The sequence below is a fragment of the Chionomys nivalis genome, chromosome 13 (assembly GCF_950005125.1).
Source record: "Chionomys nivalis chromosome 13, mChiNiv1.1, whole genome shotgun sequence".
NCBI lineage: Eukaryota > Metazoa > Chordata > Mammalia > Rodentia > Cricetidae > Chionomys > Chionomys nivalis.
In genome coordinates this window covers 52,632,179-52,654,808 of record NC_080098.1, presented here as the reverse complement: position 1 = coordinate 52,654,808, position 22,630 = coordinate 52,632,179, and the positions used below count along the sequence as shown (strand labels likewise).

Here is a 22,630-nt window from a genome sequence, read left to right as displayed (position 1 = left end):
GAGGCCTCTTGGCCTTCTGTAGTAGCGCTATGCAAATGGCAGCCATTCTCTTGACATCTTGGAGGAATAAATGAAAGCTCAACTATTTCTTTTGATGTCATTGCCAGTGCCAGAGCCTAAGTCCTCACCACTCAGTACATGCTTCTATGCACTAAGAAGCAGTATTGTGGAAACCTACATACTAATTATATCCAGAAACTTTAAATTAGAATTCACAGCAAATGTGTGTGTTTCTCTAGGTGTGGCTTTTCCATACAAGCCCGTTTTACTGGAGGAATAATAGCCTGTCTCCCAAAATGGATCTGAACATCTTGGTATTGCTTCTTCAAAATCAAGCAATCCTTCATTGTCTGCTCTGTGAGAACCTGCTGGGCCCTTGAAACGTGTTTCTTTTGCCAGTGGACACAACGTGAAGCAGTCACTAAAGGCTGCTGGAGTGATGTCACAAGGAGGAAATTCTAACTCCTCTGGGGCACTTTGCTCTGCACTGCAGGGAGGGCAAGCGGGGTGTTGGGCTCCCCCAATGGCTCCCTCAGAGACCAGCGGTTTCCCCCAGTCCCTCTCTGTTATTTGCATTAAAATATTTCTTGAAGGTAATGCTTCCAAGACAGTCATTGCTAAAGAGGTTATTTTCATCAAATTCTAATAGATCTTCCCTGATCAATTTACTGCATGATTTCTTCCTCAGGTTGGGCCCTTACTACACTTGCTCCTCTGGAAGGAGAAACGGCTCTAAGACTGTCTGACCAGAAATGTAGACACACGAACCACCATGTACTTAAAAGTGTTAGTCGCCATCTTTTGCAGAGTGCAAACTGACAGTCTGGACTGAAAATGACATCCAGGCTCTGTGCCTAGTAGCAATCTCTGTTCAGGATTCCTGTCAACAAAGGAGAGACAAATAAGCCTGGCACCCTCAAGGAACCCATTAATCTGGTGGGGACACCAGGGATAAACAAGGGGATATTTCAAGAAAGTAAGCTACACAATGCAACAGTGAGCACTTAAAGCTCCTATATAAGGTTTGTATCATGGGTTTCAGGCTACGGGGCTAAAAAGTCTATCTTACAGAAATCAACAATGCAAAAGCGCTATGCCATAGAAAAGACTGGTCCAATCAAATGTGCCTCCAAATCCCTCTATGTCTTCCAATAATAGGTACTACCCAAATCGCATGAGCTATGGATTCCTGTGATCAGTAAATTCACTATCAGAGAAAAAAGTAAGTAAACACCTGGGTAAAAGGGAAAAAAAATTAAAGACAAGCTGTTTCTAGTAAGTGTGTCTTTGACAGGAGCCCTGCCTAAAAGATTTTTAAAGAAGAGATTAGAGAAGTGTGGTGACTGTGATCTATCAAGGCGAAATTAAACTGCCCTCAATAAAACTCCTCCACATGAGGCTATTAAGGAAACCCAATAACCACACACTAGAAAATAAATAACCATCATTCACTAAAAGACAGAAAAGTGATTTGGGGCTGAAAGCAGAAATAAAGAGAGTACCTTTGTCTCGCAGTCAGAGCGACAGTGGGGAAGCCCAAGATAGCAGGGCTCTAATGAACCATCTGGAAGGAAGGCAACAGTATCAAAGGAGGAGAAGAGATAATAATGATTGGCAGGGCTTCCTAAAAGGAATCTATACCAGAAGCCAGAGAGGTACTTAAATGAAGGATATACACGCTACTATGCTCCAAATAAAGGGTACACTCCACTAGAAATCATGACAGCCAAGAGGTACAGCTGAAGAAATAATGCCTTCTACATGCTCCTACCTGCAGAAAACTGTCAATGCCACGATCACTTTTTAAAAGGTGGCGAGTGGCACATGGACTTAAAACAGACATCTTGAAGTGCCATTTCGATAAGCGTGCTCTGGTTAAAATTATATCAAAGCTTTCTTAGTGTAACTTCACATATCTCTCCTATAAAAGCATTTCTTTGTTTCTACATAAATATTAATGAGCTATATGCTTATATTAAAATATTTATAACTTCCTCATAAATTGGGTCTCCATTTATTAAGACCTAAAGTTTTATACCTTACAAGAGAATAAGAATTTCAAAAACATTCTAAGGAGTAAGGTAATCACATCTTTATAAATAAATAAGTAATGATTTATTTGTCAGGTGCAAGCACAGATTTAAAATACTATTTCTAACACTTGAGAAAGGAAGGAACCCAGGCTTCAGTTAAGTATCAAAGACAAACACAAGTAAATATAATTTTATGAAACTTGCTACACTGCTGTGTTGGTTTCAGTTTTCCTGTAAAATCAATAATCTTAGACTAACCAGGAAGATGAGAAACAAAACAGATGCACACATTATTACAAATAGTAATTTTAAATTGTACACATAGGTGGTTTTTAAAACTAATTAAGACAGAATGGCAAGTCTCTTCAAATGAAATAAAACCTGGAAGTAGCAACTGCATATGTGTACGTATGGACAAAAATCCGAGTGCACCTCCCTCGGGGCATGCAGGAGGGATGCAGACAAGCTTAGGAAACACAGGCTGTGCAGCACTGACTGAAGCACAAACTGCAGGATGCCCATCTCTCCTCAACTGCACAGTGCACAGCAGCTGGCGAAACTGAACAGAGCACCTTCAAGTCCAGTGGAAAACAGAACAGCTTTGCCCCTCCAGGCATCCATGCTTACCTAATATTTTTAATCAAACTACATTGATACAGGATTTGTATAACAGACTCTCGGATGAATCTATCAAATAGATGAAACTTGCCAAACTTTACAATAGTTTTAAAGCTTCAAAACAGTGGTTCCTACATATTTCTTCCCTCAAAATCCTCCTACAATCCTAGGAGTCATAATATATAATAATATGCAAAGACTGTAATGCTTATCAACACATTCACCTCTTCCTCCTGATGGGTCACCATGGTCCTGATTCTCTGTTTAGCATGCCCATGATTTTTTTCAAACTTACACCACGTAGTTCTTTAATGTAAAATCTGTGTCTGTATATAAGACAAAGAACACAAACCACTTTGTAACAGCACTCACTGCTGGGCATAGTCTGAACAGCCATAAAAGAGAGAGCAGTCTAGTGCATCTCCAGTTGTTGGAATACTCAAGATAACATCAGGATTAAAGCCTCATCACTGCGTACATATGTACCCAGGTCATTTTACAAATAAGTCTCATTTTATTTATGATTTTTCCTCTTAATGGACATTTGAATAGTCTTTAGCTTTTAAAGAAAAAAGTTCAATCACAGGACATAAAATTGTTACTTTCATAGAAAAATGACCAAACTACTCTGTTGAGTGGTAGGAGCTGCACATGCTTCTAAAAGACTGAGACTCTTACGATTTACTGAACACTGGCAATCAGCAGCAATACTAAAAGTACTGATCTGCTTTTCAGTTACATAATTCCTAGTCAAGCTGGTCCTTGCTCGCTGGCCAATCATGTATGAGCTTTTTCTATCAAGAGTTCAATATGATGTCCACCCTTTACGTTTTAAAGTATAGTAAATTGTGCATAAGAAAAAGCAATTGTTTCCTGTTTCAGGAAGGAAAGCCGTCTCTGTGCTTGCCATCCATACCTCTTTTAACAAAGAGCATTAGCACTGACAATTTGGAAAGCCCTCACCCCCAAGTCTAAAGGCATTGGGTCATTCCTCAGATGGAAAATAATTTTTTTCTTTATCATTCTCTTCTTTTGCATTGCAACATCTTAACATATAACTGAATCCACATGTAATATTTTAGCTAATTATGCTCACTTTTTCAACTTTACACAAATATAACCATATTAGCAAAGCTTCTGTAGCTTTCCTTTACATGTAGCTCAATCCTATTTCTCCTATTCATTACACTGAGAAAGTTATGACAATCAATTGTACAAGTCCATGATCGTATAGAATCAAATAAATACATCTCAACTTAGTTCACTAAACTGGCATTGTTCTAGTTTTCATCTAATTCTAATAGTTTTATAGAAAGTTAATATCTACTTGTTGGTAGATGAGACACACCCAAGAGAGAACATGGGAGCAGGAGTTCAGGTGCAGGTCTTCACACTTTCCAACTTGCAGATCCACAGTCCACAGTCACTAGCACTCAGTGTTGCTGGGCTATTTCATAAATGAAACATTTGCCTTTACTGAGACATTTTAATATGACCAACACCAATATATATATTGGTGTATATATAGCAAGGCATTTCAACCAGACAGAGCTTATCTTTGTCTCTTCAACGTAGTCTGTCCACAAATGATCATGGACAGAGGCATCTATGGCAAAGGTTAATGTAATCAACTTTGACACTTTTTCCTTCCTGGAGCTTTCTTCCCATAAAGAATCTCACATTTCAGATATTAAAATCCACCAAGATAAGAACAATAACCTCCCATTTTTTCCCACAGTTTTTAAAGACTTTCATTTCAGAATGGATTAGGTCACCCGGAAATGAATTTGTATCCAGTGAGAAACGAAGATCAATATTCCATAGATAACTCTTACAGAACAATTAAGACAATTTATTATCTTCCCATTTTTGTAACTCCACTGCTATTTTGTAAGTTCATAAATATAAGTATGATTATTTCAAAAGTCTCTATTCTAATAAATTTATTTATTTACTCATTTATTTTACATTCTAGCTACAAGTTCCCACCATCCTTTCCTTCCAGTCTTTCCTCTTAGATCCCTATATGTTCACCACACAAACCCCTCCCCCTCTGTTTCTATGGGAAAGGGCAGGTCATCCATGAGTATCAACAAAACATGGCACATCAAGCCGCAGTAACAAAAAGTTCCTATTTTATCAACCTTCTGCTGCTCTGATGCTGTAAATCATCTTTACAATCATAAATTACATGTCGTACTATAAAGTAAGTATAAAGCAAACCCTTTATACTTAACACTGGCTGTTGAGTTTTATGACCAGTCCTCTTTCCCAATACCCAGGAGACATTGTCAGATTTACTAAGACAGAAGAATTACCATCTTCATGGTATTGTTTGCTTACTGATAAAAGTACTCATATATGACATATCTCTGTTTTCTGCTTTTATTATATATCTAATGGCATTTAATCATTTTATTCATGACTATCTTGAGTATCGTGTACAATATTTATATAAAGGACTTCAAAGTTTTAACTGGCATTGTGAATAAAATCTTTACACTATTACATTTTCATTTGTTAGTGCTTGTGATGAGAAATGTTCCAACATTTTCCTTATACCCTTTCTGAATTGTCTTCCTACTCTGAATAAATCTAGAAATTCTGTTAGATTTTTGATAATCACTTATATTCAGTTCCTATGTCAGTGTTTCTATCTTCTTTTCTCTAAGATTTCTTTTTTTTCCCATGTGTATGAGTGTATCTGTGTATAGGTTTGTGCATTTAAACACAAGTACATGAGGAGGTCAGAGATATTGGGTTCCCCTAAACCTGAAGTTACAGGTGACTGTAAGCTTCTTGACATGGGTGATGGAAATTGAAGGCAGATCCTCTGCAAGAACAGTGTACATTCTTAACCATTGAGCCACTTCTCCAGGCTTCACGTTCTCTTTCTTGCTGTTGTAGGGAGACTTTCTAATTCAATACTGAGCAGAATCAGGGCCACAGATGGCTCTGAATGGAAGCTGATTTTGATAGAAACATGTATAGTGACTCATCCTTACCTATGACGGCCGCTGAGAGTGCCTGAAAGATATCATTTGCAAAGTTCCAAATATATTGCTAAAGTTTTTACCATGTGTCATTAATGTAATTAAATGTACTTTAATGCTATGAAATAATTAAATGGAAAATTATTTTCTACATCTATTGAGATAATCATATGCTTTTTTTCTCTTTGCATGAGTTAATTTTGTAGAGTAGAATATTTGTAAACAATAATGGAATGGGACAATACTGAATTGAATTTGTAAATATTTCATTCAATAAATGTTTGTCTGTTCATTAAAACAAAATGACTGGTATCCACAAAGGTGAAATTTTTAAAGTTTCCTTTCAATCTAGCATTTATATAAACAGGTATAACCTCCCTCATAAGACGAGATTGATGAATGTCTTGTTTCTCCTTTATAAAACAAACTACATAAATCTTTAATAGTTTGGTAAAAATTCACATCTCAAATCACATGGAAAATGGAGAAGCTATGAATTCCAGACTGAATGTCTTTCAGGTTTCTATTGTGTGTCATTTATAATGTTTTCTTTAATGTGCTCTACCTTTAAAAAAAGTATTGATGGTTACCTTCCCATGAAAGAAGGAGCCACCTTACAGTACAGGCTGAGCCAATGTCATTTTGACTGACTGGTCTCAAGGTTTTCTGTATTTCCATTTTATAGGAGATGAATCTCAAACACATGTAAACACACAAAAAAGATGACTTTGGATGCACACAATACCCAAGTAAATAACAATTCACAACCAATCCTCTTACATACACCATAAAATGCCAAAGTCACTTCCAATATTACTATGAAAAAATCCCAAGACCCTGTTTTTTCCATATTGGTGTTTCACTATGCATTTCTAAAATAATGACTTAATAAAACGTTTATATTCTCATCACATTTTAAAATTAAATAAAGAAAGGAACTTACTTTCAGGTGTTTCATTAGTGTTCACTTTTCTAACCACATTAAACATTGTTTTCCTTTTTTCCTAAAAATGTTTTCCCTTACTAGGATCTAACATTAGGATCAGGTGAGCCAATCCTGCCTTCATCCCTAAGTTCCACTTCCTAATATTTTTTCTTGCCATTTTCTTGAACTGAGTCATTCATTCTATTGAGTACCATTTCCAAAACTATAACAAAGGTATAGTCTCAGCTTCCCAATGGGTTATGAACAAAGATATGGGCCTACTGCACACAAATACACACATAGAACTCACAGAAAGCATTTAAGAGCACAGGAATTCCTCTATATTCCGTCAAACAAAAGAAGTCAAGTCCACTGACAACACAGTAGAAAATGATGACTTCAGTTCTTGAACACATCCCACTGCTTAAATATTTTCAATCACTTGCATTTGGTTCCCTTCAACTTCACTCTGTAGGTCACATCCTGGGCAGACTTGCTGCCATTCCCCATGATCAGCACATGGATTACTACTTCTCTGTGCCATAACCTCGTATGTTCCTCTCTTCTGCCTCACCAGCACTGAGATTTCAAGGCATGCTTCCACTTTTAGCATTTGTAAAAAGCTACTGTCACTGACACTGGGGAGTGACCTCAGGTTCTCATGCTGGCACAAGTACTTTACAACCTGTGCTCCCTCCTGAGCCCCTGACGGATCCTCTTCTTATGATGGTGGTAATCACTGACGTTCAATCTTCGCATTCTTTTTTTTTTTTTTTTTTTTTTTTTTATATTTTCTAGACAGGGTTTCTCTGTGGTTTTGGAGCCTGTCCTGGAACTAGCTCTTGTAGACCAGGCTGGTCTCGAACTCACAGAAATCCGCCTGCCTCTGCCTCCCTTCTTATGAGAATGTCATGTCAAAGTGCCACTAGAAAATTTTGTAATCCAGCTATTGCTCTCTGAGTGGTTCTTTAGGAAGTTCTCCTTTTTGTAGGCACTGCTGTAGTCCTCTATAAACTCATTCTCTAACATGGTCTGCGTTTTGTACAAGTTTTAGTTCTGCCGTTTCCTTTCAGTGCCCTAATGTTTCCATATCCTTTCTAAAATCACCACATCCCAAGTACTAGGAATGCCCTCTATACTCCCCAGACCCAGCACTGAAGCCTGTTTTGAGGAAGATTAACCTGTGTCCCAGCTGTAAAGGATAACATTATTCTGAAGCAGACAGAGAAAGGGTAGTACTTTTCAGTTGTTTCCTGCTAATGTATTTACTAGAATAATAAAATATTTATCCGTTAGTCTAAGGACTCTATGCTATTTGTTTTCACATTAAGAGCCCATCAAGCTGTGTTTGCAAGAAGGAGTTTTGTGACCACACTACTAATACCCCTTTCCACTGAAAAATGTGTGGAAGGGGTTGCTAGAGACATACGAGAAACACCTGTACTTACTACAGTTTTGTCTGTTTCTTGCAATAAGATGGAGTCTTTTAATATATTTGAAAGAAAGGTAATGATACAATTTTAATTATTTTTCTTTACTTTGTTTATCCTAAAACAGTGTCTCACTATAAAGCCCAGAGTGGCCTTGAACCTGCAACCCAGTGCCTGCCTCTGCATCCCAAGTGCTGAATTACTACAAGCTTGAGCTACCGTGCTTATTATGACTATTGTTTAGTAAGTGGGTTCAAGCTTTGTAGGGCTTTCATACTTTGCAGAGAAAAATAAATATATACCCAGTACATTAGGACAACATCAAACTGATGTATGAATTTGAAAACTTTTGCAGATGACCTGAATATCAGACTTCTGACCAAGAAGACTCTGCATCCAAACATACACATCTACACTAACAATTAAGACACACACCACTATCAGTATCAGACAAGGAGAAGGAGCTGAGGGACAGAGCATAGTTGATGGTGCAACAAGTGCACCTACAGACCCCCTCAGCACAGGAGAGCATCACTCTCCAGCAGCAGGAGACCAGCACTAAGTTCCACCAATACAAACGGACAGCCTGAGCACAGGTTCAGAATTGCACCTTTGCTAAGTTTGGATTAGGCTGGATGTGAACCACTAGCAGCTTATAAGTAGTAAACCAGTGTAAAGAAGGTCAGTACTGAGAGAAGGGGACTGGAACGGACAAGTGATAAAGAAAACTTTGTTTTGAAGTTTACATTTTGCAGCGATGTGAGACAACACAGCAGACACACTGTGGCTTGGAAGGCCAGTGTACACGAAAGACATCACGAATAACGGATGAGTCAGTAATGGAAATGAAGACCAAGGACAAGTCTGCGAGTTTCACAGATGACTAGTCTTCAGTGACATCAACACAAATGTTCTCCAACAACAAGACACATCTAGAGACTCACCTCGTGCTTGGAGAAGAGCCGGACACCCTCCAGCTGGTGGAAAACTGGGTAATGCTGGGAGTCAATCTGGTCACGCCGGTACACATCACCTACCACGAGGAAGGCATTAAGTCCTGCATGCAACAAGTCCCACTGGTGTGCTGACGTGTGTGCTCTCAGCATGTGCACCCGGTTCAGGTAATAGCTGTCCCCCTTCTTCCTGCTGGGGTGGTCTGCTGGGGTTAGTAAGCTATCAAAGTTCTGCCAGGTGGTAACCACTGGCGGCAGCTGGTCATAGACGGAGAACAGAGGGGTCCCGGGGCGGCCCATGTACTGCCGGTAGAAGTGCTCCTTTACCCGCTCCTTGAGCAGCCACAGAGGGTGGTACTTCTGGTTGTGCAGGTTCCTGCCCACCTTAGATAGGACCTTCTGGGTAAGGTTGGTGTGGTCATCCTGAGGGTAGGATTTTCCCAGCAGCTCTATCACACTGCCTGGAGCGCCTTGGGCAGGAAACTGGGATGCAGCTGGCCTTGAGCCCCAAGCCCGACGCTGATGGCATTTGAAGACATGACTGATCTTCCTTACTAGGTAGATGTGTTCATGGGCAGCTCGGATGAAGGTTGAACAGACCATTATAGAAGCTTCTCAGAAATTCTGGAAGGAGCACATAGGAAAAGCACAAATTAAGTTTCATTCAGCAGACAACAACAAATGTGTCTTATGTTATCTAAACAAGCTCACTACCTTCTAAGTGACATATATGTGTCCCTCCTATCACATCCACACCACAGGAAGACAACTGAAAATATCGATTGACAGGCTGCTGTAATTTGAATGTCCTTCCCAGGAACCATGTTGAAATTTCACTGCTATCTAATAGTACAAAAATGTGTGAAGCACGAGGGCTCTGCCTCTAGAACACAGGAGTGAGTTAACTAGGGTGGGAGTAGGCTTCTCATACAAGGAAAAGCTCAAACACTGTTCTCTCTCTTTCTTGCCATGAGATGATCAAAACAGAAAGGTGTGGCTTCATGCTTTGATCACTGACCCCAAACTCCAGAGCTATGAGAAACAAGTTTCCTTTTATTATAAATTACTCAGTCTGTGGTATGTTCTTATACCAAACAAAAATAGGATTTTAGTATGGTGGTGCACACCTTTAATCTTGCAGTCAGGGGGCAAAGGCAGTTGAATTTTTGTAAGTTTAAGGGCCATCCTGGTCTAGCCATAGCAAGTTCCAGTCAAGACAAGTCTACACAGTAAGACCCTGTCTCAAAATTTTAATGAATTAATTTTAATGAATTAACTAAACAAAACAAACAAGACACACTAAGAGAAAGACTCAGTGTTTACTGCACTAAGCCACAAGAATACTGAAGATGCTTTTAGGTCACTCATCTCTAGGTGTCCTTCTCCTATCATTTAAACTCTTTGCTCTGTAGGAAAAAAAAAAGCCTTCATCATGAGCAACAACCAACTGTATTTTTTACCAGAGTGTAACACCAAGGGAATCCTTAGATACATCACCTGAAAGTTACGAGTCCACAGAGCTGGACTCATTCATTAAAGAGACTATATGCTCACACTAAGACCTCTGATGGGCAATATGAGAAAATTACAGTAAATACCCACACTTCTTCTGCTCTCTACCCTCATAACTACAAAGTCCTTTTTCCCTTTTACAGAGGGAGAAAGAGAGAGTACCTTCTGCCTCCTGGAATAATTCGCATAATCATAAAAAGTCATTAACTATACCTTTGGAAAAACATTTGAATAGGATCTTGGGAAATGGCTCAATTGATAAAGTACCTGCCATGCATGTATGAGAGACCAAGCTTGGGTCTCCAATTCCCACATAAAAATGGTGGGCACATCAACAAACATCTGTAAAACCATCATTCATTGATTGGGCAGGGGTTCATGAGCCACTCAACCTAGCTGAACTGATAAGTTCCAAATTCACTGAAAGACCATGCCTTGAAAAATAAGGGGGAAGAGTGTGAGAGGCCTTGTCTCAAAAACAAGACAAAATATGTCTGAGAAAGACTTCCAATGTTGATGTCTGGCTTCCACGTGTACCCAAATGCACACATGCACACAACCGCATAAACACATACACACCAACATATACTTATGCATACAGATTTTCTGAATAAAATTACTACTACTCTAGATAGTAAAGAGTTTTATTCAGTGATTAAAAAATAAAAAATAAATCAATGCTAAGTCACAGACTAGCTAAGAGTGGACAGAAATTATATTTGTGAATGCTAAGCCTTCTCTGCTCTTATTGGTCAAGATATTTAATCTAAAATCTAAAACCCTTTGCATCATTCCATCAGAGATTATTCCTCCTAAAAGACAGTGTCTACTGTAATACATGCATACAATAAACACTACCAGAAGAGAATTTACTGAAAAGAGGACACAAAGTTGACAGAAGACAGAGGACTGACCCCAGGACAGGAAAAGGAGGGAGGGAGAGAGGGAGGGAGGGAGGGAGGGAGGGAGAGAGAGAGAGAGAGAGAGAGAATGTGCATAGAATTTAATAAGATTGTAGAATTTTCAAACTAAGAACTGCCACGGCAATCATGTGGGATAGATCGTTGACTTCTCGAACAAAATGATAAATACCCAGGAATAGATGTCCAAATTCAGTGCCTGTTAGCCGAAAGATAGTGAGTGATCTTCTAACATTGATTATTCTTTACTTCAACACAAGCAGTTGTGAACTCCCTCGGGGACTGATTAACAAGGGTAACTAGAGATCAAAGTTGAAAATCAAGAACTAACTTAAGTTCTTAAACTTAAGTAACTCAAATTTTTTTAATTTCAAACTTTCGTTTTGAGATAATTTAAAATACACAAGTCAGTTACTTTCTTCAAGACTCACGCAATCCCAGCAAGAATACAGAGCTCCATGGTCTACCAAAAGCCTACCTCACACATACCTGAGCAGTACAGTTGCCAGACTCAAAATTGCGAGTGGGAATAACTTCCTGGAAACCTGCCCCTAGACCTATGATGATAGATACGCTTCAGAGATTCCCAGGAACACTCTGATTTATGCACATGGCATTATTTTGCCAGGGTTGCTTCGAGTGTTTTTGGCTGAGTTTCAACTGTAATCTGTCTTCCCATCTTTGTTCAGTAACTCGTCCCTGCAGTAGATACGAATTTCAAATTTTCACATGCAGCCTTATATATCCTAGCACGAAGTCACACTGTTAGGCTGCTAGTTACCCAGCTCAGCACTCTTGGCAAGCTATAAAAAAACATTTCTTTCTTCCACAGGCATATGCTGTTATACAAAGTTCAGAACTGGTTGAAAAGGGTACCGTTATATTCCTGGGCTACACATTGCCACAAAAAAAAAAAAAAAAAAAAGAGGAGGAGGAGGAAGAACTTAAAGCTTCAAGCTTACAGCCATGAATTACACCTTAATTTTAAAGGATGTTTTAGAATATTGGCCACATTAATGATACACAAAGTTTTTTCACCACCACAAATCTAGCGAAGTATTTAAACCAATAAAATGGTAAACAATGTAGTTTATTGAGGACTTATTAGTTAGACTTTAAATACTTTCTAATTATGTATAGACACGCATGCAGTGAGCATGAATGCAGGCACCAAGGGCAGCCAGAACACAGTGTCAGATCCCCTGAAGCTGGAGGTACAGGCAGTTGTGAACCACTCAGTGTGTGTGCTAGGAATTGAACTTGGGTTCTCCACAACAGTACATGCCCTTTAGAGTTGAGCCTTCTCTATAGCCCTAATGTGAACTTTATAATGGGTTCAAAAATCCCCTCTCCACCTCCTTCATTCTTGTTAGAAAATCTAAGCAGTTCATGAACTTACCAGAATAATGATTTCCCTTGCTGAAAAGGATCAGTGGTGAGTAACCATAGCCTACACAAGGTCACCACTGGGCAAAAGTCATCAGACATATGTTATAATGACAAATATAATATATAGTCCATATGGCAAAAAAATGTAAAATTTGACTACTTCAAAATACATGCATACATTTTACTCTACTTGTTTCCATTTTCACTCAAAAAAGATCACATCAAGAAAGTATGTTTTGCATCCTGCTGACAAGGATGAATAACAAAATATCTCTAAGCAGGCAGTTTCCTCTATTACCTGAGAGAGAGTTATGGGCACAAGCTTTCTAGAAAGCAATTCAGCACTATCATGAAATTTAATACTGTTCACACCCTTTGGCACAGTAATGGAGGCTATCATAAGGAATATTAAAATGAAGGCATGAGTTAAAAATGAAGTTTTATTTAGTGATATTTATACTAGAAAAAAGTTAAAAAAACAGTATGAATATCCCCCGAAAAAAGAATAATTAAACATACTATAGAAGAACCACACAATAAAATATCATATAGTCATTAAATATAACAAACTTTAAAAAGAATCCAAAAGATGAAATAATTTGCTAGTGATAATTTAGGCCATATGTGTATAAAACCTTACCTATACAAATACATGCTTACTATGTATACAGTGTTCTGCCTGCATGCCAGAAGAGGACACCAGATCTGTCATTGCTGGAAACTGAACTCAGGATCTCTGGAAGAACAGCCTGTGTTCTTAACCTCTGAGCCATCTCTCCAGTCCCAAGTAGCCAGGTGGTAGTAGCTTACACCTTTAATCCCAGTACTCAGAAGGTAGAGGCAGGTGGATCTCTGTCCGTTTGAGGCCAGCCTGGTTTACAGAACAAATTCCAGAACAGACAGGGCTGTTACAATGACAAACTCTGTCTCAAAAAACCAGGAAAAAATAGTAATAATTACATGGTTCTGCATGCTAGACATAGAAGCCATGAGATGAACTATGGGAAAAATTTAATAGCAGTTGCCACTGGTTCTTCATTCTATTTTATACTTCTATTAAACTTTTCTGAATAAATGTGTATTATATTTTAAAGTTTATTTTCAAAACATACAAGAAAACCTTTGAAAGTGTCCAGTTGTGTTCTAGACACTGCACGGCCTGCATTAAACAAGAGTGTCGGTGCAAATTCAGCCTTGGCAAGATAACTGCGTGTGATATTCACCTACACTGTTACTTTTTACAAGAATAAAAGAAGAACATTTGTGTGGAAAACATTATACCTGTCCAATTTTCTCTATTCAGTCATAAATTGGCCATCATAAACCCAACAGCAGTTACCCAGTGCCACTTCTTAAGAAGTAAATTTTAGGAAACTAGCCCAACTGTAAATACATTTCACAGTTATACTCATGAAAAGAAACCTTTAATATGGGTGAAACCTCAAATGCTATGTGGCATCTTAATAAGGAAGAAAACACTTCTTGCATGTAAGGAAAAGACTCATTAAAGCTTGGGTAAAACTAAGGCAGTCCTGTAAGCAAAGAGGTTCTTTATGCAGGGATGCTGGGGCATGGTGAGGAAGTAGGCCATAGTCAGAATCTAACAGTTGTTTTTCCTTTCCTTTTTGTTTTTTTTTTGTTTGTTTGTTTGTTTGTTTGTTGTTACTATTTTTCAAGACAGGGTTTCTATGTGTAACAGCTCTGGCTGTCTTGGAACTTGCTTTGTAGATCAGGCTGGCCTTGAACTCACAGAGATCCAGCAGTGGTTAAGATTGCCTCACTGGGTGGAGCATCAGTAATAGCACAAGCAGCATGATGAAGGCATAGTTCTTTCAGAAAGCCTGGGAATGAGAGGAATCTGCAGCAAGACTATCATTTCATTTTGCTTTTGATCTGTGCAGACCTGTTCTTCAGGAGATTCAGGATTTCTTGCCCACTAGGCTATCTTATAAAGCTGTTTCACTGTTGAGAGATCAAATACCAAGACATCACTTTGCACACTAAGCAGAAAAGTGGGCTGACTGTAGAACTGCCTAGGATCTACTTTGACTTCCCCAGGCACAGGTGAGCTCCCTGAGCTCCTACAGAGCACCACTAATGATATGCAAATATGCATTCCAGCAGCCTATAGCTTCATCTGTAAATAGGAAGTCTAAAGCCACACTCCTTTCAGAAATCTTGATGTGGGTTTCCTGTGTCACACCTGCCGCACTGGCATAATCCTATACTCGACTCCTACAGGACACTCCTTCCTCACCTCCACTCACCAGACAGGACCAGTTCCTCACTTCCCAGCCCTACTAATCAGCCAACCTCTTTACCTACCAGCTATATAACCCTCTCCTGTTTTCACTGTTCTCAGGAGTCACCGACAGTGTACAAATTCCACAGTTTGCCCACGCGCAGTTGTCTCACTGAAGCAACGCTCTTCTGAAGACATCTCACAGCCCGTTTGTAACAACTGTATTCTCTGTGCTGCTGCTAACAGATCTTTCCAGTTGCCTTATCACTGCTTCCAGTTTGCCAACTCCTTCGACATTCTAATAGTGAAATTAAATTCAAAATCGGAGGGGGAGAGAGAGATACACACAGAGAGAAGAGCAGAAATTGCAATGACCCATTTAACACTAAAATTCCTAAGTCAAATCAGTTCAGTGAAGTTGATGAACTGTAACTGTTAAACAATTCCCAGCTTTTCTCTAGTTACTGTAGGACGTATGTAAGTAGTAAGCGTACTTAGGTTAAAGCGGTTGAATTATGTTAAATGTCGCTCTTATACATACATTACATTGAACACTGTTGATGCATGTTGAAAAGACATGCTTTTGTGTAAAACTCAATATAGGAGCTGCGTCTACAATTAAAAGTGAAACATTTGGCATGTTTGTTCTAATTTCATTTGATAACCTGTAAGGCACGTGAGTTGTATGGTTTATTTTTTTTTTTAAGTTAATGGAGAAATTTTGAGACGCAATACCATTACTTTAGGATTGTTTGGTCTTGGTGTTTGTATGAAATTCTGAGGCCTTGATTTAAGTCTTTCAGTGTATTGTGATTTCCTTTTAGGTGTGTTGCACTAAGTGAACCTTGTCAAATAAATCTTCCTTTTAAAAGCTAAAAAAAAAAAAAAAAAAAAAAAATCAGTTCAAATTTTGTACCCAAGTAAGTTTTGGAATCTATATCTCTTTAGGGCCTTTCTCAGATAGACCTGAGGATTACAAATAAAAGGCCTTCGGCTCAAGTAGCCTTGGTCCTAAGTCCACTGCTTGCTGTCAGGCCCCAATGAGCTCCTTTTCTCAGCTTTAACATGAGGGCCTTCTAAACGTTTAATGTGCCAACATCGCTTTTCTACTGGGAAAACTGTCACAGTCCCAATACTAAGTCAAAACTTTCTAGACCAGTCCCGAGCTACTTTTCTTCCTTCCTCTTGGAATCCTTCCCACAGCATGCACCTAGTTTACTACCCAGCACCAATGCACTGGAGAACAATTCCAGAATGTTGTCTTTATATAAATAGCATTTTAATTAATTCTAATGGTTGAGTAAAATGTTAAGAGACATATTATAACTTTAATTTATAACAAAAACTAATAGACAAAATAGTTTCATCTCATCTTGCCTATACTGCCTGGTTCTTGGTCAACCTGATATCAGCTAGTAATTTAAGAAGAAGGAACCTCAACTGAGAAAACGCCCCCATCACGATGTTCTGTGAACCTGCCTCTGAGGCATTTTCTTGATTAATGATTCATGGGAGAAGGTCTAGCCAACTGTGGGTGATGCAACCCCTACCATAGGCCGTCCTTCCTGGACTGTATAAGGAAGCAGGCTGAGCGATCCATGAAGAGCAAACAAAGCTCCATCCTGTATGGCTTCTGCATCAGTTCCTGCCCTAACCTCCCTCAGTGATGGAGTGTGAGCTGCAGGATGAAATGAACCCTTTCCTACCCAAGATGCTTTGCTCATGATATTTATCACAGCAACAGAAACCCTAACAAGATATAAATTATCAAAACTAAAACACACTGATAGCTGGAGCACATGGTGGATTTAGAGAATCAGTTCTAGAATTCACTTCATTTTTTTTTTTTTTTTTTGGTTGTTTGAGACAGGGTTTCGCTGAAGCTTTGGAGCCTGTCCTGGAACTAGCTCTTGTAAACCAGGCTGGCCTTGAACCCACAGAGATCCCCCTGCCTCTGCCTCCTGAGTACTGAGATTAAAGGCATGCACCACCACCGCCCAGCTGAATTCACTTCACTTTTAAAGAAAGTAAGTAGATGACATTACAAAAATGCTTTTTTTTTCTGAACCAAAGAACCTAAAAAAAAAAAGTCAAATGCACAGCTGAAACTTGGTCAACCATGACAAATACAAAAAAAAAAAAAAATTAAAATGGGGAGAGCAGGAGAAGGGCTCAAAAGTTAAGAGCAGTCTGCCCTTTCTGTGGTGCTAGCTTTGATCTCCAGCATATGTGTGGCTCATGACCTTCTCTAACTCTACTTCCAGGTTATCTTCTGGCATCTGAGGGCACTGAACGCACACAGTACACACTGCAAAACACGAAAGAAAGTATTTCTTCAAAATTAATGACTGAACAAATCAATGAACAACTCTCACTCCACAGTGCTCACAGGTTCCATGAGCTCAATGCGAAACAAATTAAGTAGGGTCACTCAGATGACAAAGAATCAACAGACATGTACTTTGAAACCATCAACTTGGAATACCATGAACTGCTTAGGAGGACATATCAATACACATCGAGTGGTATGGACAGCACCCCACATACACACCTCCTACTTACATTGTCTATTAGACAGGTATGTTTTTCACAGAATCTAGTGCACCTGAGTCCAAGACATGGTTGCAGCCTCTGATTAATAGTAACCTTGCTTCTACACGGGGTACTTCAACATTCTCGATAATCATCTAGCGAATGAACTCTTCTGTAATAATTCATCACCATGTGTTCTCCTGATAAACTCCAGATTGTATATGAGACAACAGAGGAGCTCTCAGAACAGGCAACTGCAGGTCCCACACATATAAGGGGCTCTAGCTGGTAAACACCAGCCGCCCCTCATCACACATCAGTGCTCTTGGCTTGTGTGTATAAATCTAAGTAATTTTTAGCTCAAATAGTGATTTATTTACCTATCACTGGCTTCAAAGCATATTTAAGGCAGGGTTTATAACCATTAGCAAGAAACTGAAACTGGGCATTGCTGCCTGGGGCACATGGCTTCCACTGGTTGCCAAAAGTTCATTACAATATTAATGAGAATGTCATTTGTCAAGATAATTATGCATGAACTTGACAGCTACAGAAAGCAGATATCCATGTGAAAGACAAGCCCAGGGCATATGGATCAGAAGCCTGAGAAATCTCTTGGTACTTCTGTCTTTTGTAATGGTGGCCTTTTGTGTAGATAATGTCTTATTAAAACATTAAGTCTCAAGGAGGAAAGGAAGGGGGAGAAGCAAGTATTAACACAACTATTGTCTATCTGCATAATCGCCTATACCCATTCAAAAGAATCTTTTCATTAGTATAAGTCAGTTGAAAAGTGACTACCAATATCAACCCTTGATAATAAATGCCATGGTTTTAATGAGAATTCTGAAAGTGTTTTTCAAACTGGGAATCTCTTTACTTATTCAAAAACAAAAGAGCGTTCATTGGAAGAGTTTCATGTGGTGGAAGCAGAAGCACAGGGACAACGCCACTTTGAAAGGTTTCTCTCCTTTTTTCCACCCTTAAACGCAAGTTCCAAGAGGAATCAGTGTGGATATCTTAAGCCCAAACGATAAGATATGTAATTAAATGAATGCATGAGGGATTGACTGCAGAACAAAGATCCTGCGAGTTAACTTGAATGCTGCTTAATAAGTGGCACAGGACACTCCCGGATTTGGAAGCGATGTGACTCCCAATCACTCTTTCGCTATTTTTTACTTCTCAAAGTGTCATGTAAGACTAAGTTCATGTTATCAGTATCTACTAGCATGAATGCTTTCCTAAATATGCCAGAGGAAAACTCACCATGCACAAGGTAAACAACACACACGCATATGTATGTACACCAATAAAAACAAAGAGCAAAACAAAAATAATTCATGTTCCTCACTATCTCAAGAAGCCCAAGTGAAACAGCAAACTGCTGGCTAATTTCAACATTTATCAGCTTCTTTCTTACCTTATTTTCTACAAACAAAAAAAAGTTTAACTGGACTATAGTTCTATATAGTTCACATTTAAGGAGAAAGTGCAATATCCACAAACTTGAGCATTTAAACAAGTTTCATAATAATTTTAGTAATGCGTACACATATAATAGTTTTAAATTTTTAAATGTTCAGCTAATGAAAGAGAAGATTTTCACCCAGAAATCATTTAGCAAGCAAAATGTTAATGGCAAATAAAATTAAAATTTGTTTCAAGTCAGCTCATTAATTGCATATTAAAAAAACTATTTTAAGGAATTCAAAATATTACTGCTATGCAGAAAAAATGCCCTCTGGGTTAAATTTTTTCTCTTAAATATTCTAAATAAGCTGATTTTTATCTATGATTTTCCAAATAAGTTCACTGCATATAAAATCCCTGGCTGCTAGGTCTGGCAGAGTGGTGTGGGACAATGGTCTAAATTCTGTCAATTATATTTTAAATAAATGCTGATTGGACAGTAGCCAGGTAAGAAGTATAGGCGGGACAACAGACAGGAAGTAAAGGCAGGTCAATGAGAACAGGAGAATTCTGGGAAAAGGAAAGCTTGGTCTGTAGTCCTGACCAGGTGACAGAAGAAGCAAGATATGACTGCCCTGCCAAATAAGGTACCGAGCCACGTAGCTAACACAGATAAGAATAATGGGCTAATATAAGTTGTTAAGAGTTAATAAGAAGCCTGAGCTACTGGGCCAATCAGTTTATAACTAATGTATAGCTCTGTGTGATTTCATGACTTCAGGAATTGGGCAGGACAGAAACTCAGTCAACAGGAATGAACAAAGTAAGTTACAGACATGGGCACATCTAGTCCCAATGCCCAGGACTGGTATGGTAAACAGAGGCCAACATGTTCCAGTGTAGCTCCCTATAAATGGAACTGCAGCATAGCCCTCGAAGGCTCCATGGCTTATTTCTTATTCCTTCAAACTTGAAAACTACACAAAGTCCCATCCACTGACAAAATAATGCTACAATGAAGCACTGGGTTTGTCCAGACTGCAGCCCACCCTGCAATGCCCACTGCCTGGCCTTGCCAACAAACACCAGCCTACCATGTTTTATTCAGTATGTTCTCTGTACGATTTCTTCAAAACTTGAAGCGATGTTCCCATTAACATGATTCAAATCTCCAATAAAGTTTTATCTGCATTAAAAACTGTCTTAACTGGATAAATGTTCCGGTAATCCCAGCACTCAGAAAGTGAGGTAGAAAAATTTGTGTTCCAGACCAACTTGAGTTACACAGCAAAAGCCTGTCATTAATAACATAATAATAACAAGAAATGAGGAGGAAGAAGAGGACACTTGGGAACTGAGCTCTCTCCTCTTTGTTCTTCTAAACAGGTTGTCCATGGCTCATGAAAATACTAGAACAGTTAAGACAGTCTGTCTGGACTAGGAGATGGGGGCACATGCCTTTAATCCCAGCACTTGGGTCAAGGAAGAGCCAGTGGCGGGCTGTTTTGCTTTTCTGATCTTCAGGTTGAACCCCAGTTTCTCTCTCTGAGTTTTTATTAATTGCGCTTCAGTTTTTTTAAGTCAAAAGGAGTAACTCTGTGATGAACATCTAAGGTGATAGATTTCCAGATTCCTGGTTAGTTACTTAAGAACCCATAACATCCACTCACCTCACAATTACCTTTACATGTCACCATCTGTTCTCCTTAGCAGATCAGAGACAGTGGTGAGAGAAGGCAATCACAGTCAGTGTAGGAAGTCAATTGCGAGCATAGAATCAAACATCACTCTTAAATTAATAATTCAAAGATCATTAAAATGCACACAGTATATGCTACGTTCAGTATAAGCTTGGACATAGTAGAAAGACAGTAGCAGCCTCGCCATTCTCATCTATTATTTTCTCCACGTAAAATACACTTATATTGCTCTATGAGCTCACTGGTGTTTGTAAGGACAAGTAATATTTGAAGGTGTTTTAATTGCCAATATACAGGAAATACTGCTAATTTACGATAGTTAATGTTATCTTACAAAGCCACTGTGACTACAGACATAGCAAGCAAAGAAAAAAGCAATGTGCACACAGAGAAAATACAGGGTTGATTTCCTGGAAGCTTTCAGTCATGTTGTTGCCACCCGATCAATACATAACATTCTATGCAATTCTGTCTAAATGCCCTTTATATGGTTAATATATTGCATCATCAGTAATTTCACAATCAATACCTAATGAAGCTTCTAACGTGTGTTATTTCTCAGTTGCATCTCAAAAATTCCTGCACTCAGAGGTTCTAGAAGGAACTTCAGCACAATGGTTGGTAGTTATTTTAAAAAAGTAAAATCAATAATAAAAACCATTACCAGTGTCCAAAATATGATACCAAACAGACCAAGAAAACATTCCCTGTTTCAGTATGAGCTGAAATGTGAAGGAAGAACAGTGCCTGGCTCAACCACAGCAGCGGCAGGCGTGCAGATCAGCCTACCCTCATTTCCCTGCTCCACATGTCAGGCAGTTAGTGCACTATCTCAAGTCCTGATATTAGGTACAATTAATTCTAAAGAGTGAGCAAATACAAATACAGAAGGCTTGCATGATGCACACTGAGTGCATACCAAGACACTGTTCACAGTAGATGCCTCACAGGTAGGGAAAAGGTGGCTAGGAAAAGGAGGGAGAGAAACTTGTGTTTTACTCTAAACTTTTTTATCCTTTAAGTTTTGCAGAGACAGAGAGAGAGGGAGGAAGCAGACAAGAGAGAAAACACTCACAATGAAGTTTATGATGATATATGTATATAAGAAAAAAATTTTAGCTTTGGGTTTAAATAGTAAAAAAAAGAGAGAGAGACAAAGGAAGAAAAAGGAAAAGGAAACAAAAAAATGAAAGAAACATCTATTTTTCCTGCATTAAGGCAATTGTAAGCAGACTCTCACATGAGGAAATGGCACATAAAATGACTTAAAAGCAAATAACACTAACACCTTAAGTTCTTAGTTCCCATGAACAGAAGAGGCCACAGAGAATACGACACATGCGGAAATTGTTTCCAAAGAACTGCATCAGAAAAGTCGTTTTGCACTACAGCTCTGCTCCACCAGGAAATTTAAATATACCATTTTGTACAATGCTTAAAAATTATTCTGTGTAGAGCAGTAGCTGCTCCCAAGGCCGCCACCACCAGCAGCAGCTGTAAGCAGGGTTTTACCCACGTTCCTGAACAGGTACTGAGAGAGTGGGCAGTCGTCACTACTTTAAAAACCCTCAGTAAAGATTCTGAGGTCAATTAAAATTTAGGTAAAAACCCTCAGTAAAGATTCTGAGGTCAATTAAAATTTAGGTATCATGAAAATAAAAACTATAAGCTATTAGAAACATTAAGCTTTTCCTATTGACAACGATTGACCATTAAAAGAACCTGTGGCTATTTTGTGCAATCACATGAGAGTCACAGACAATAGATACATGTCATTCCCTTTACATAATTAACATAAGAGAGAAAACTAATCTTTGGTGAAAAAAAAACATAACAATACACTCCTCTGGCAAGCACTGGTAATGAGTGGCTGGAAAGGGGACAGAGGGCACTTCTTAACATTGACGATGGTGTTAAAACCTTGATAGGTTTGAATTATAAAGATGCAAATATTTGCCACAAAGTGATGG

General features: G+C 38.8%; 1 protein-coding gene across 6 annotated transcripts in view; it reads right to left on the bottom strand.

Annotated features, from left to right (window-relative positions):
• Fars2 (phenylalanyl-tRNA synthetase 2, mitochondrial) overlaps window positions 1-22,630 on the bottom strand; it is a 389,947-nt gene that overhangs the window by 298,534 nt on the left and 68,783 nt on the right. For all 6 annotated transcript variants that reach the window (XM_057788169.1, XM_057788168.1, XM_057788167.1 and 3 more), the window contains one exon: window positions 8,944-9,576. In XM_057788169.1, the coding sequence (XP_057644152.1) occupies window positions 8,944-9,555 (612 nt within the window). In that variant the 5' untranslated portion in view covers window positions 9,556-9,576. The remainder of the gene's footprint in view (window positions 1-8,943; window positions 9,577-22,630) is intronic.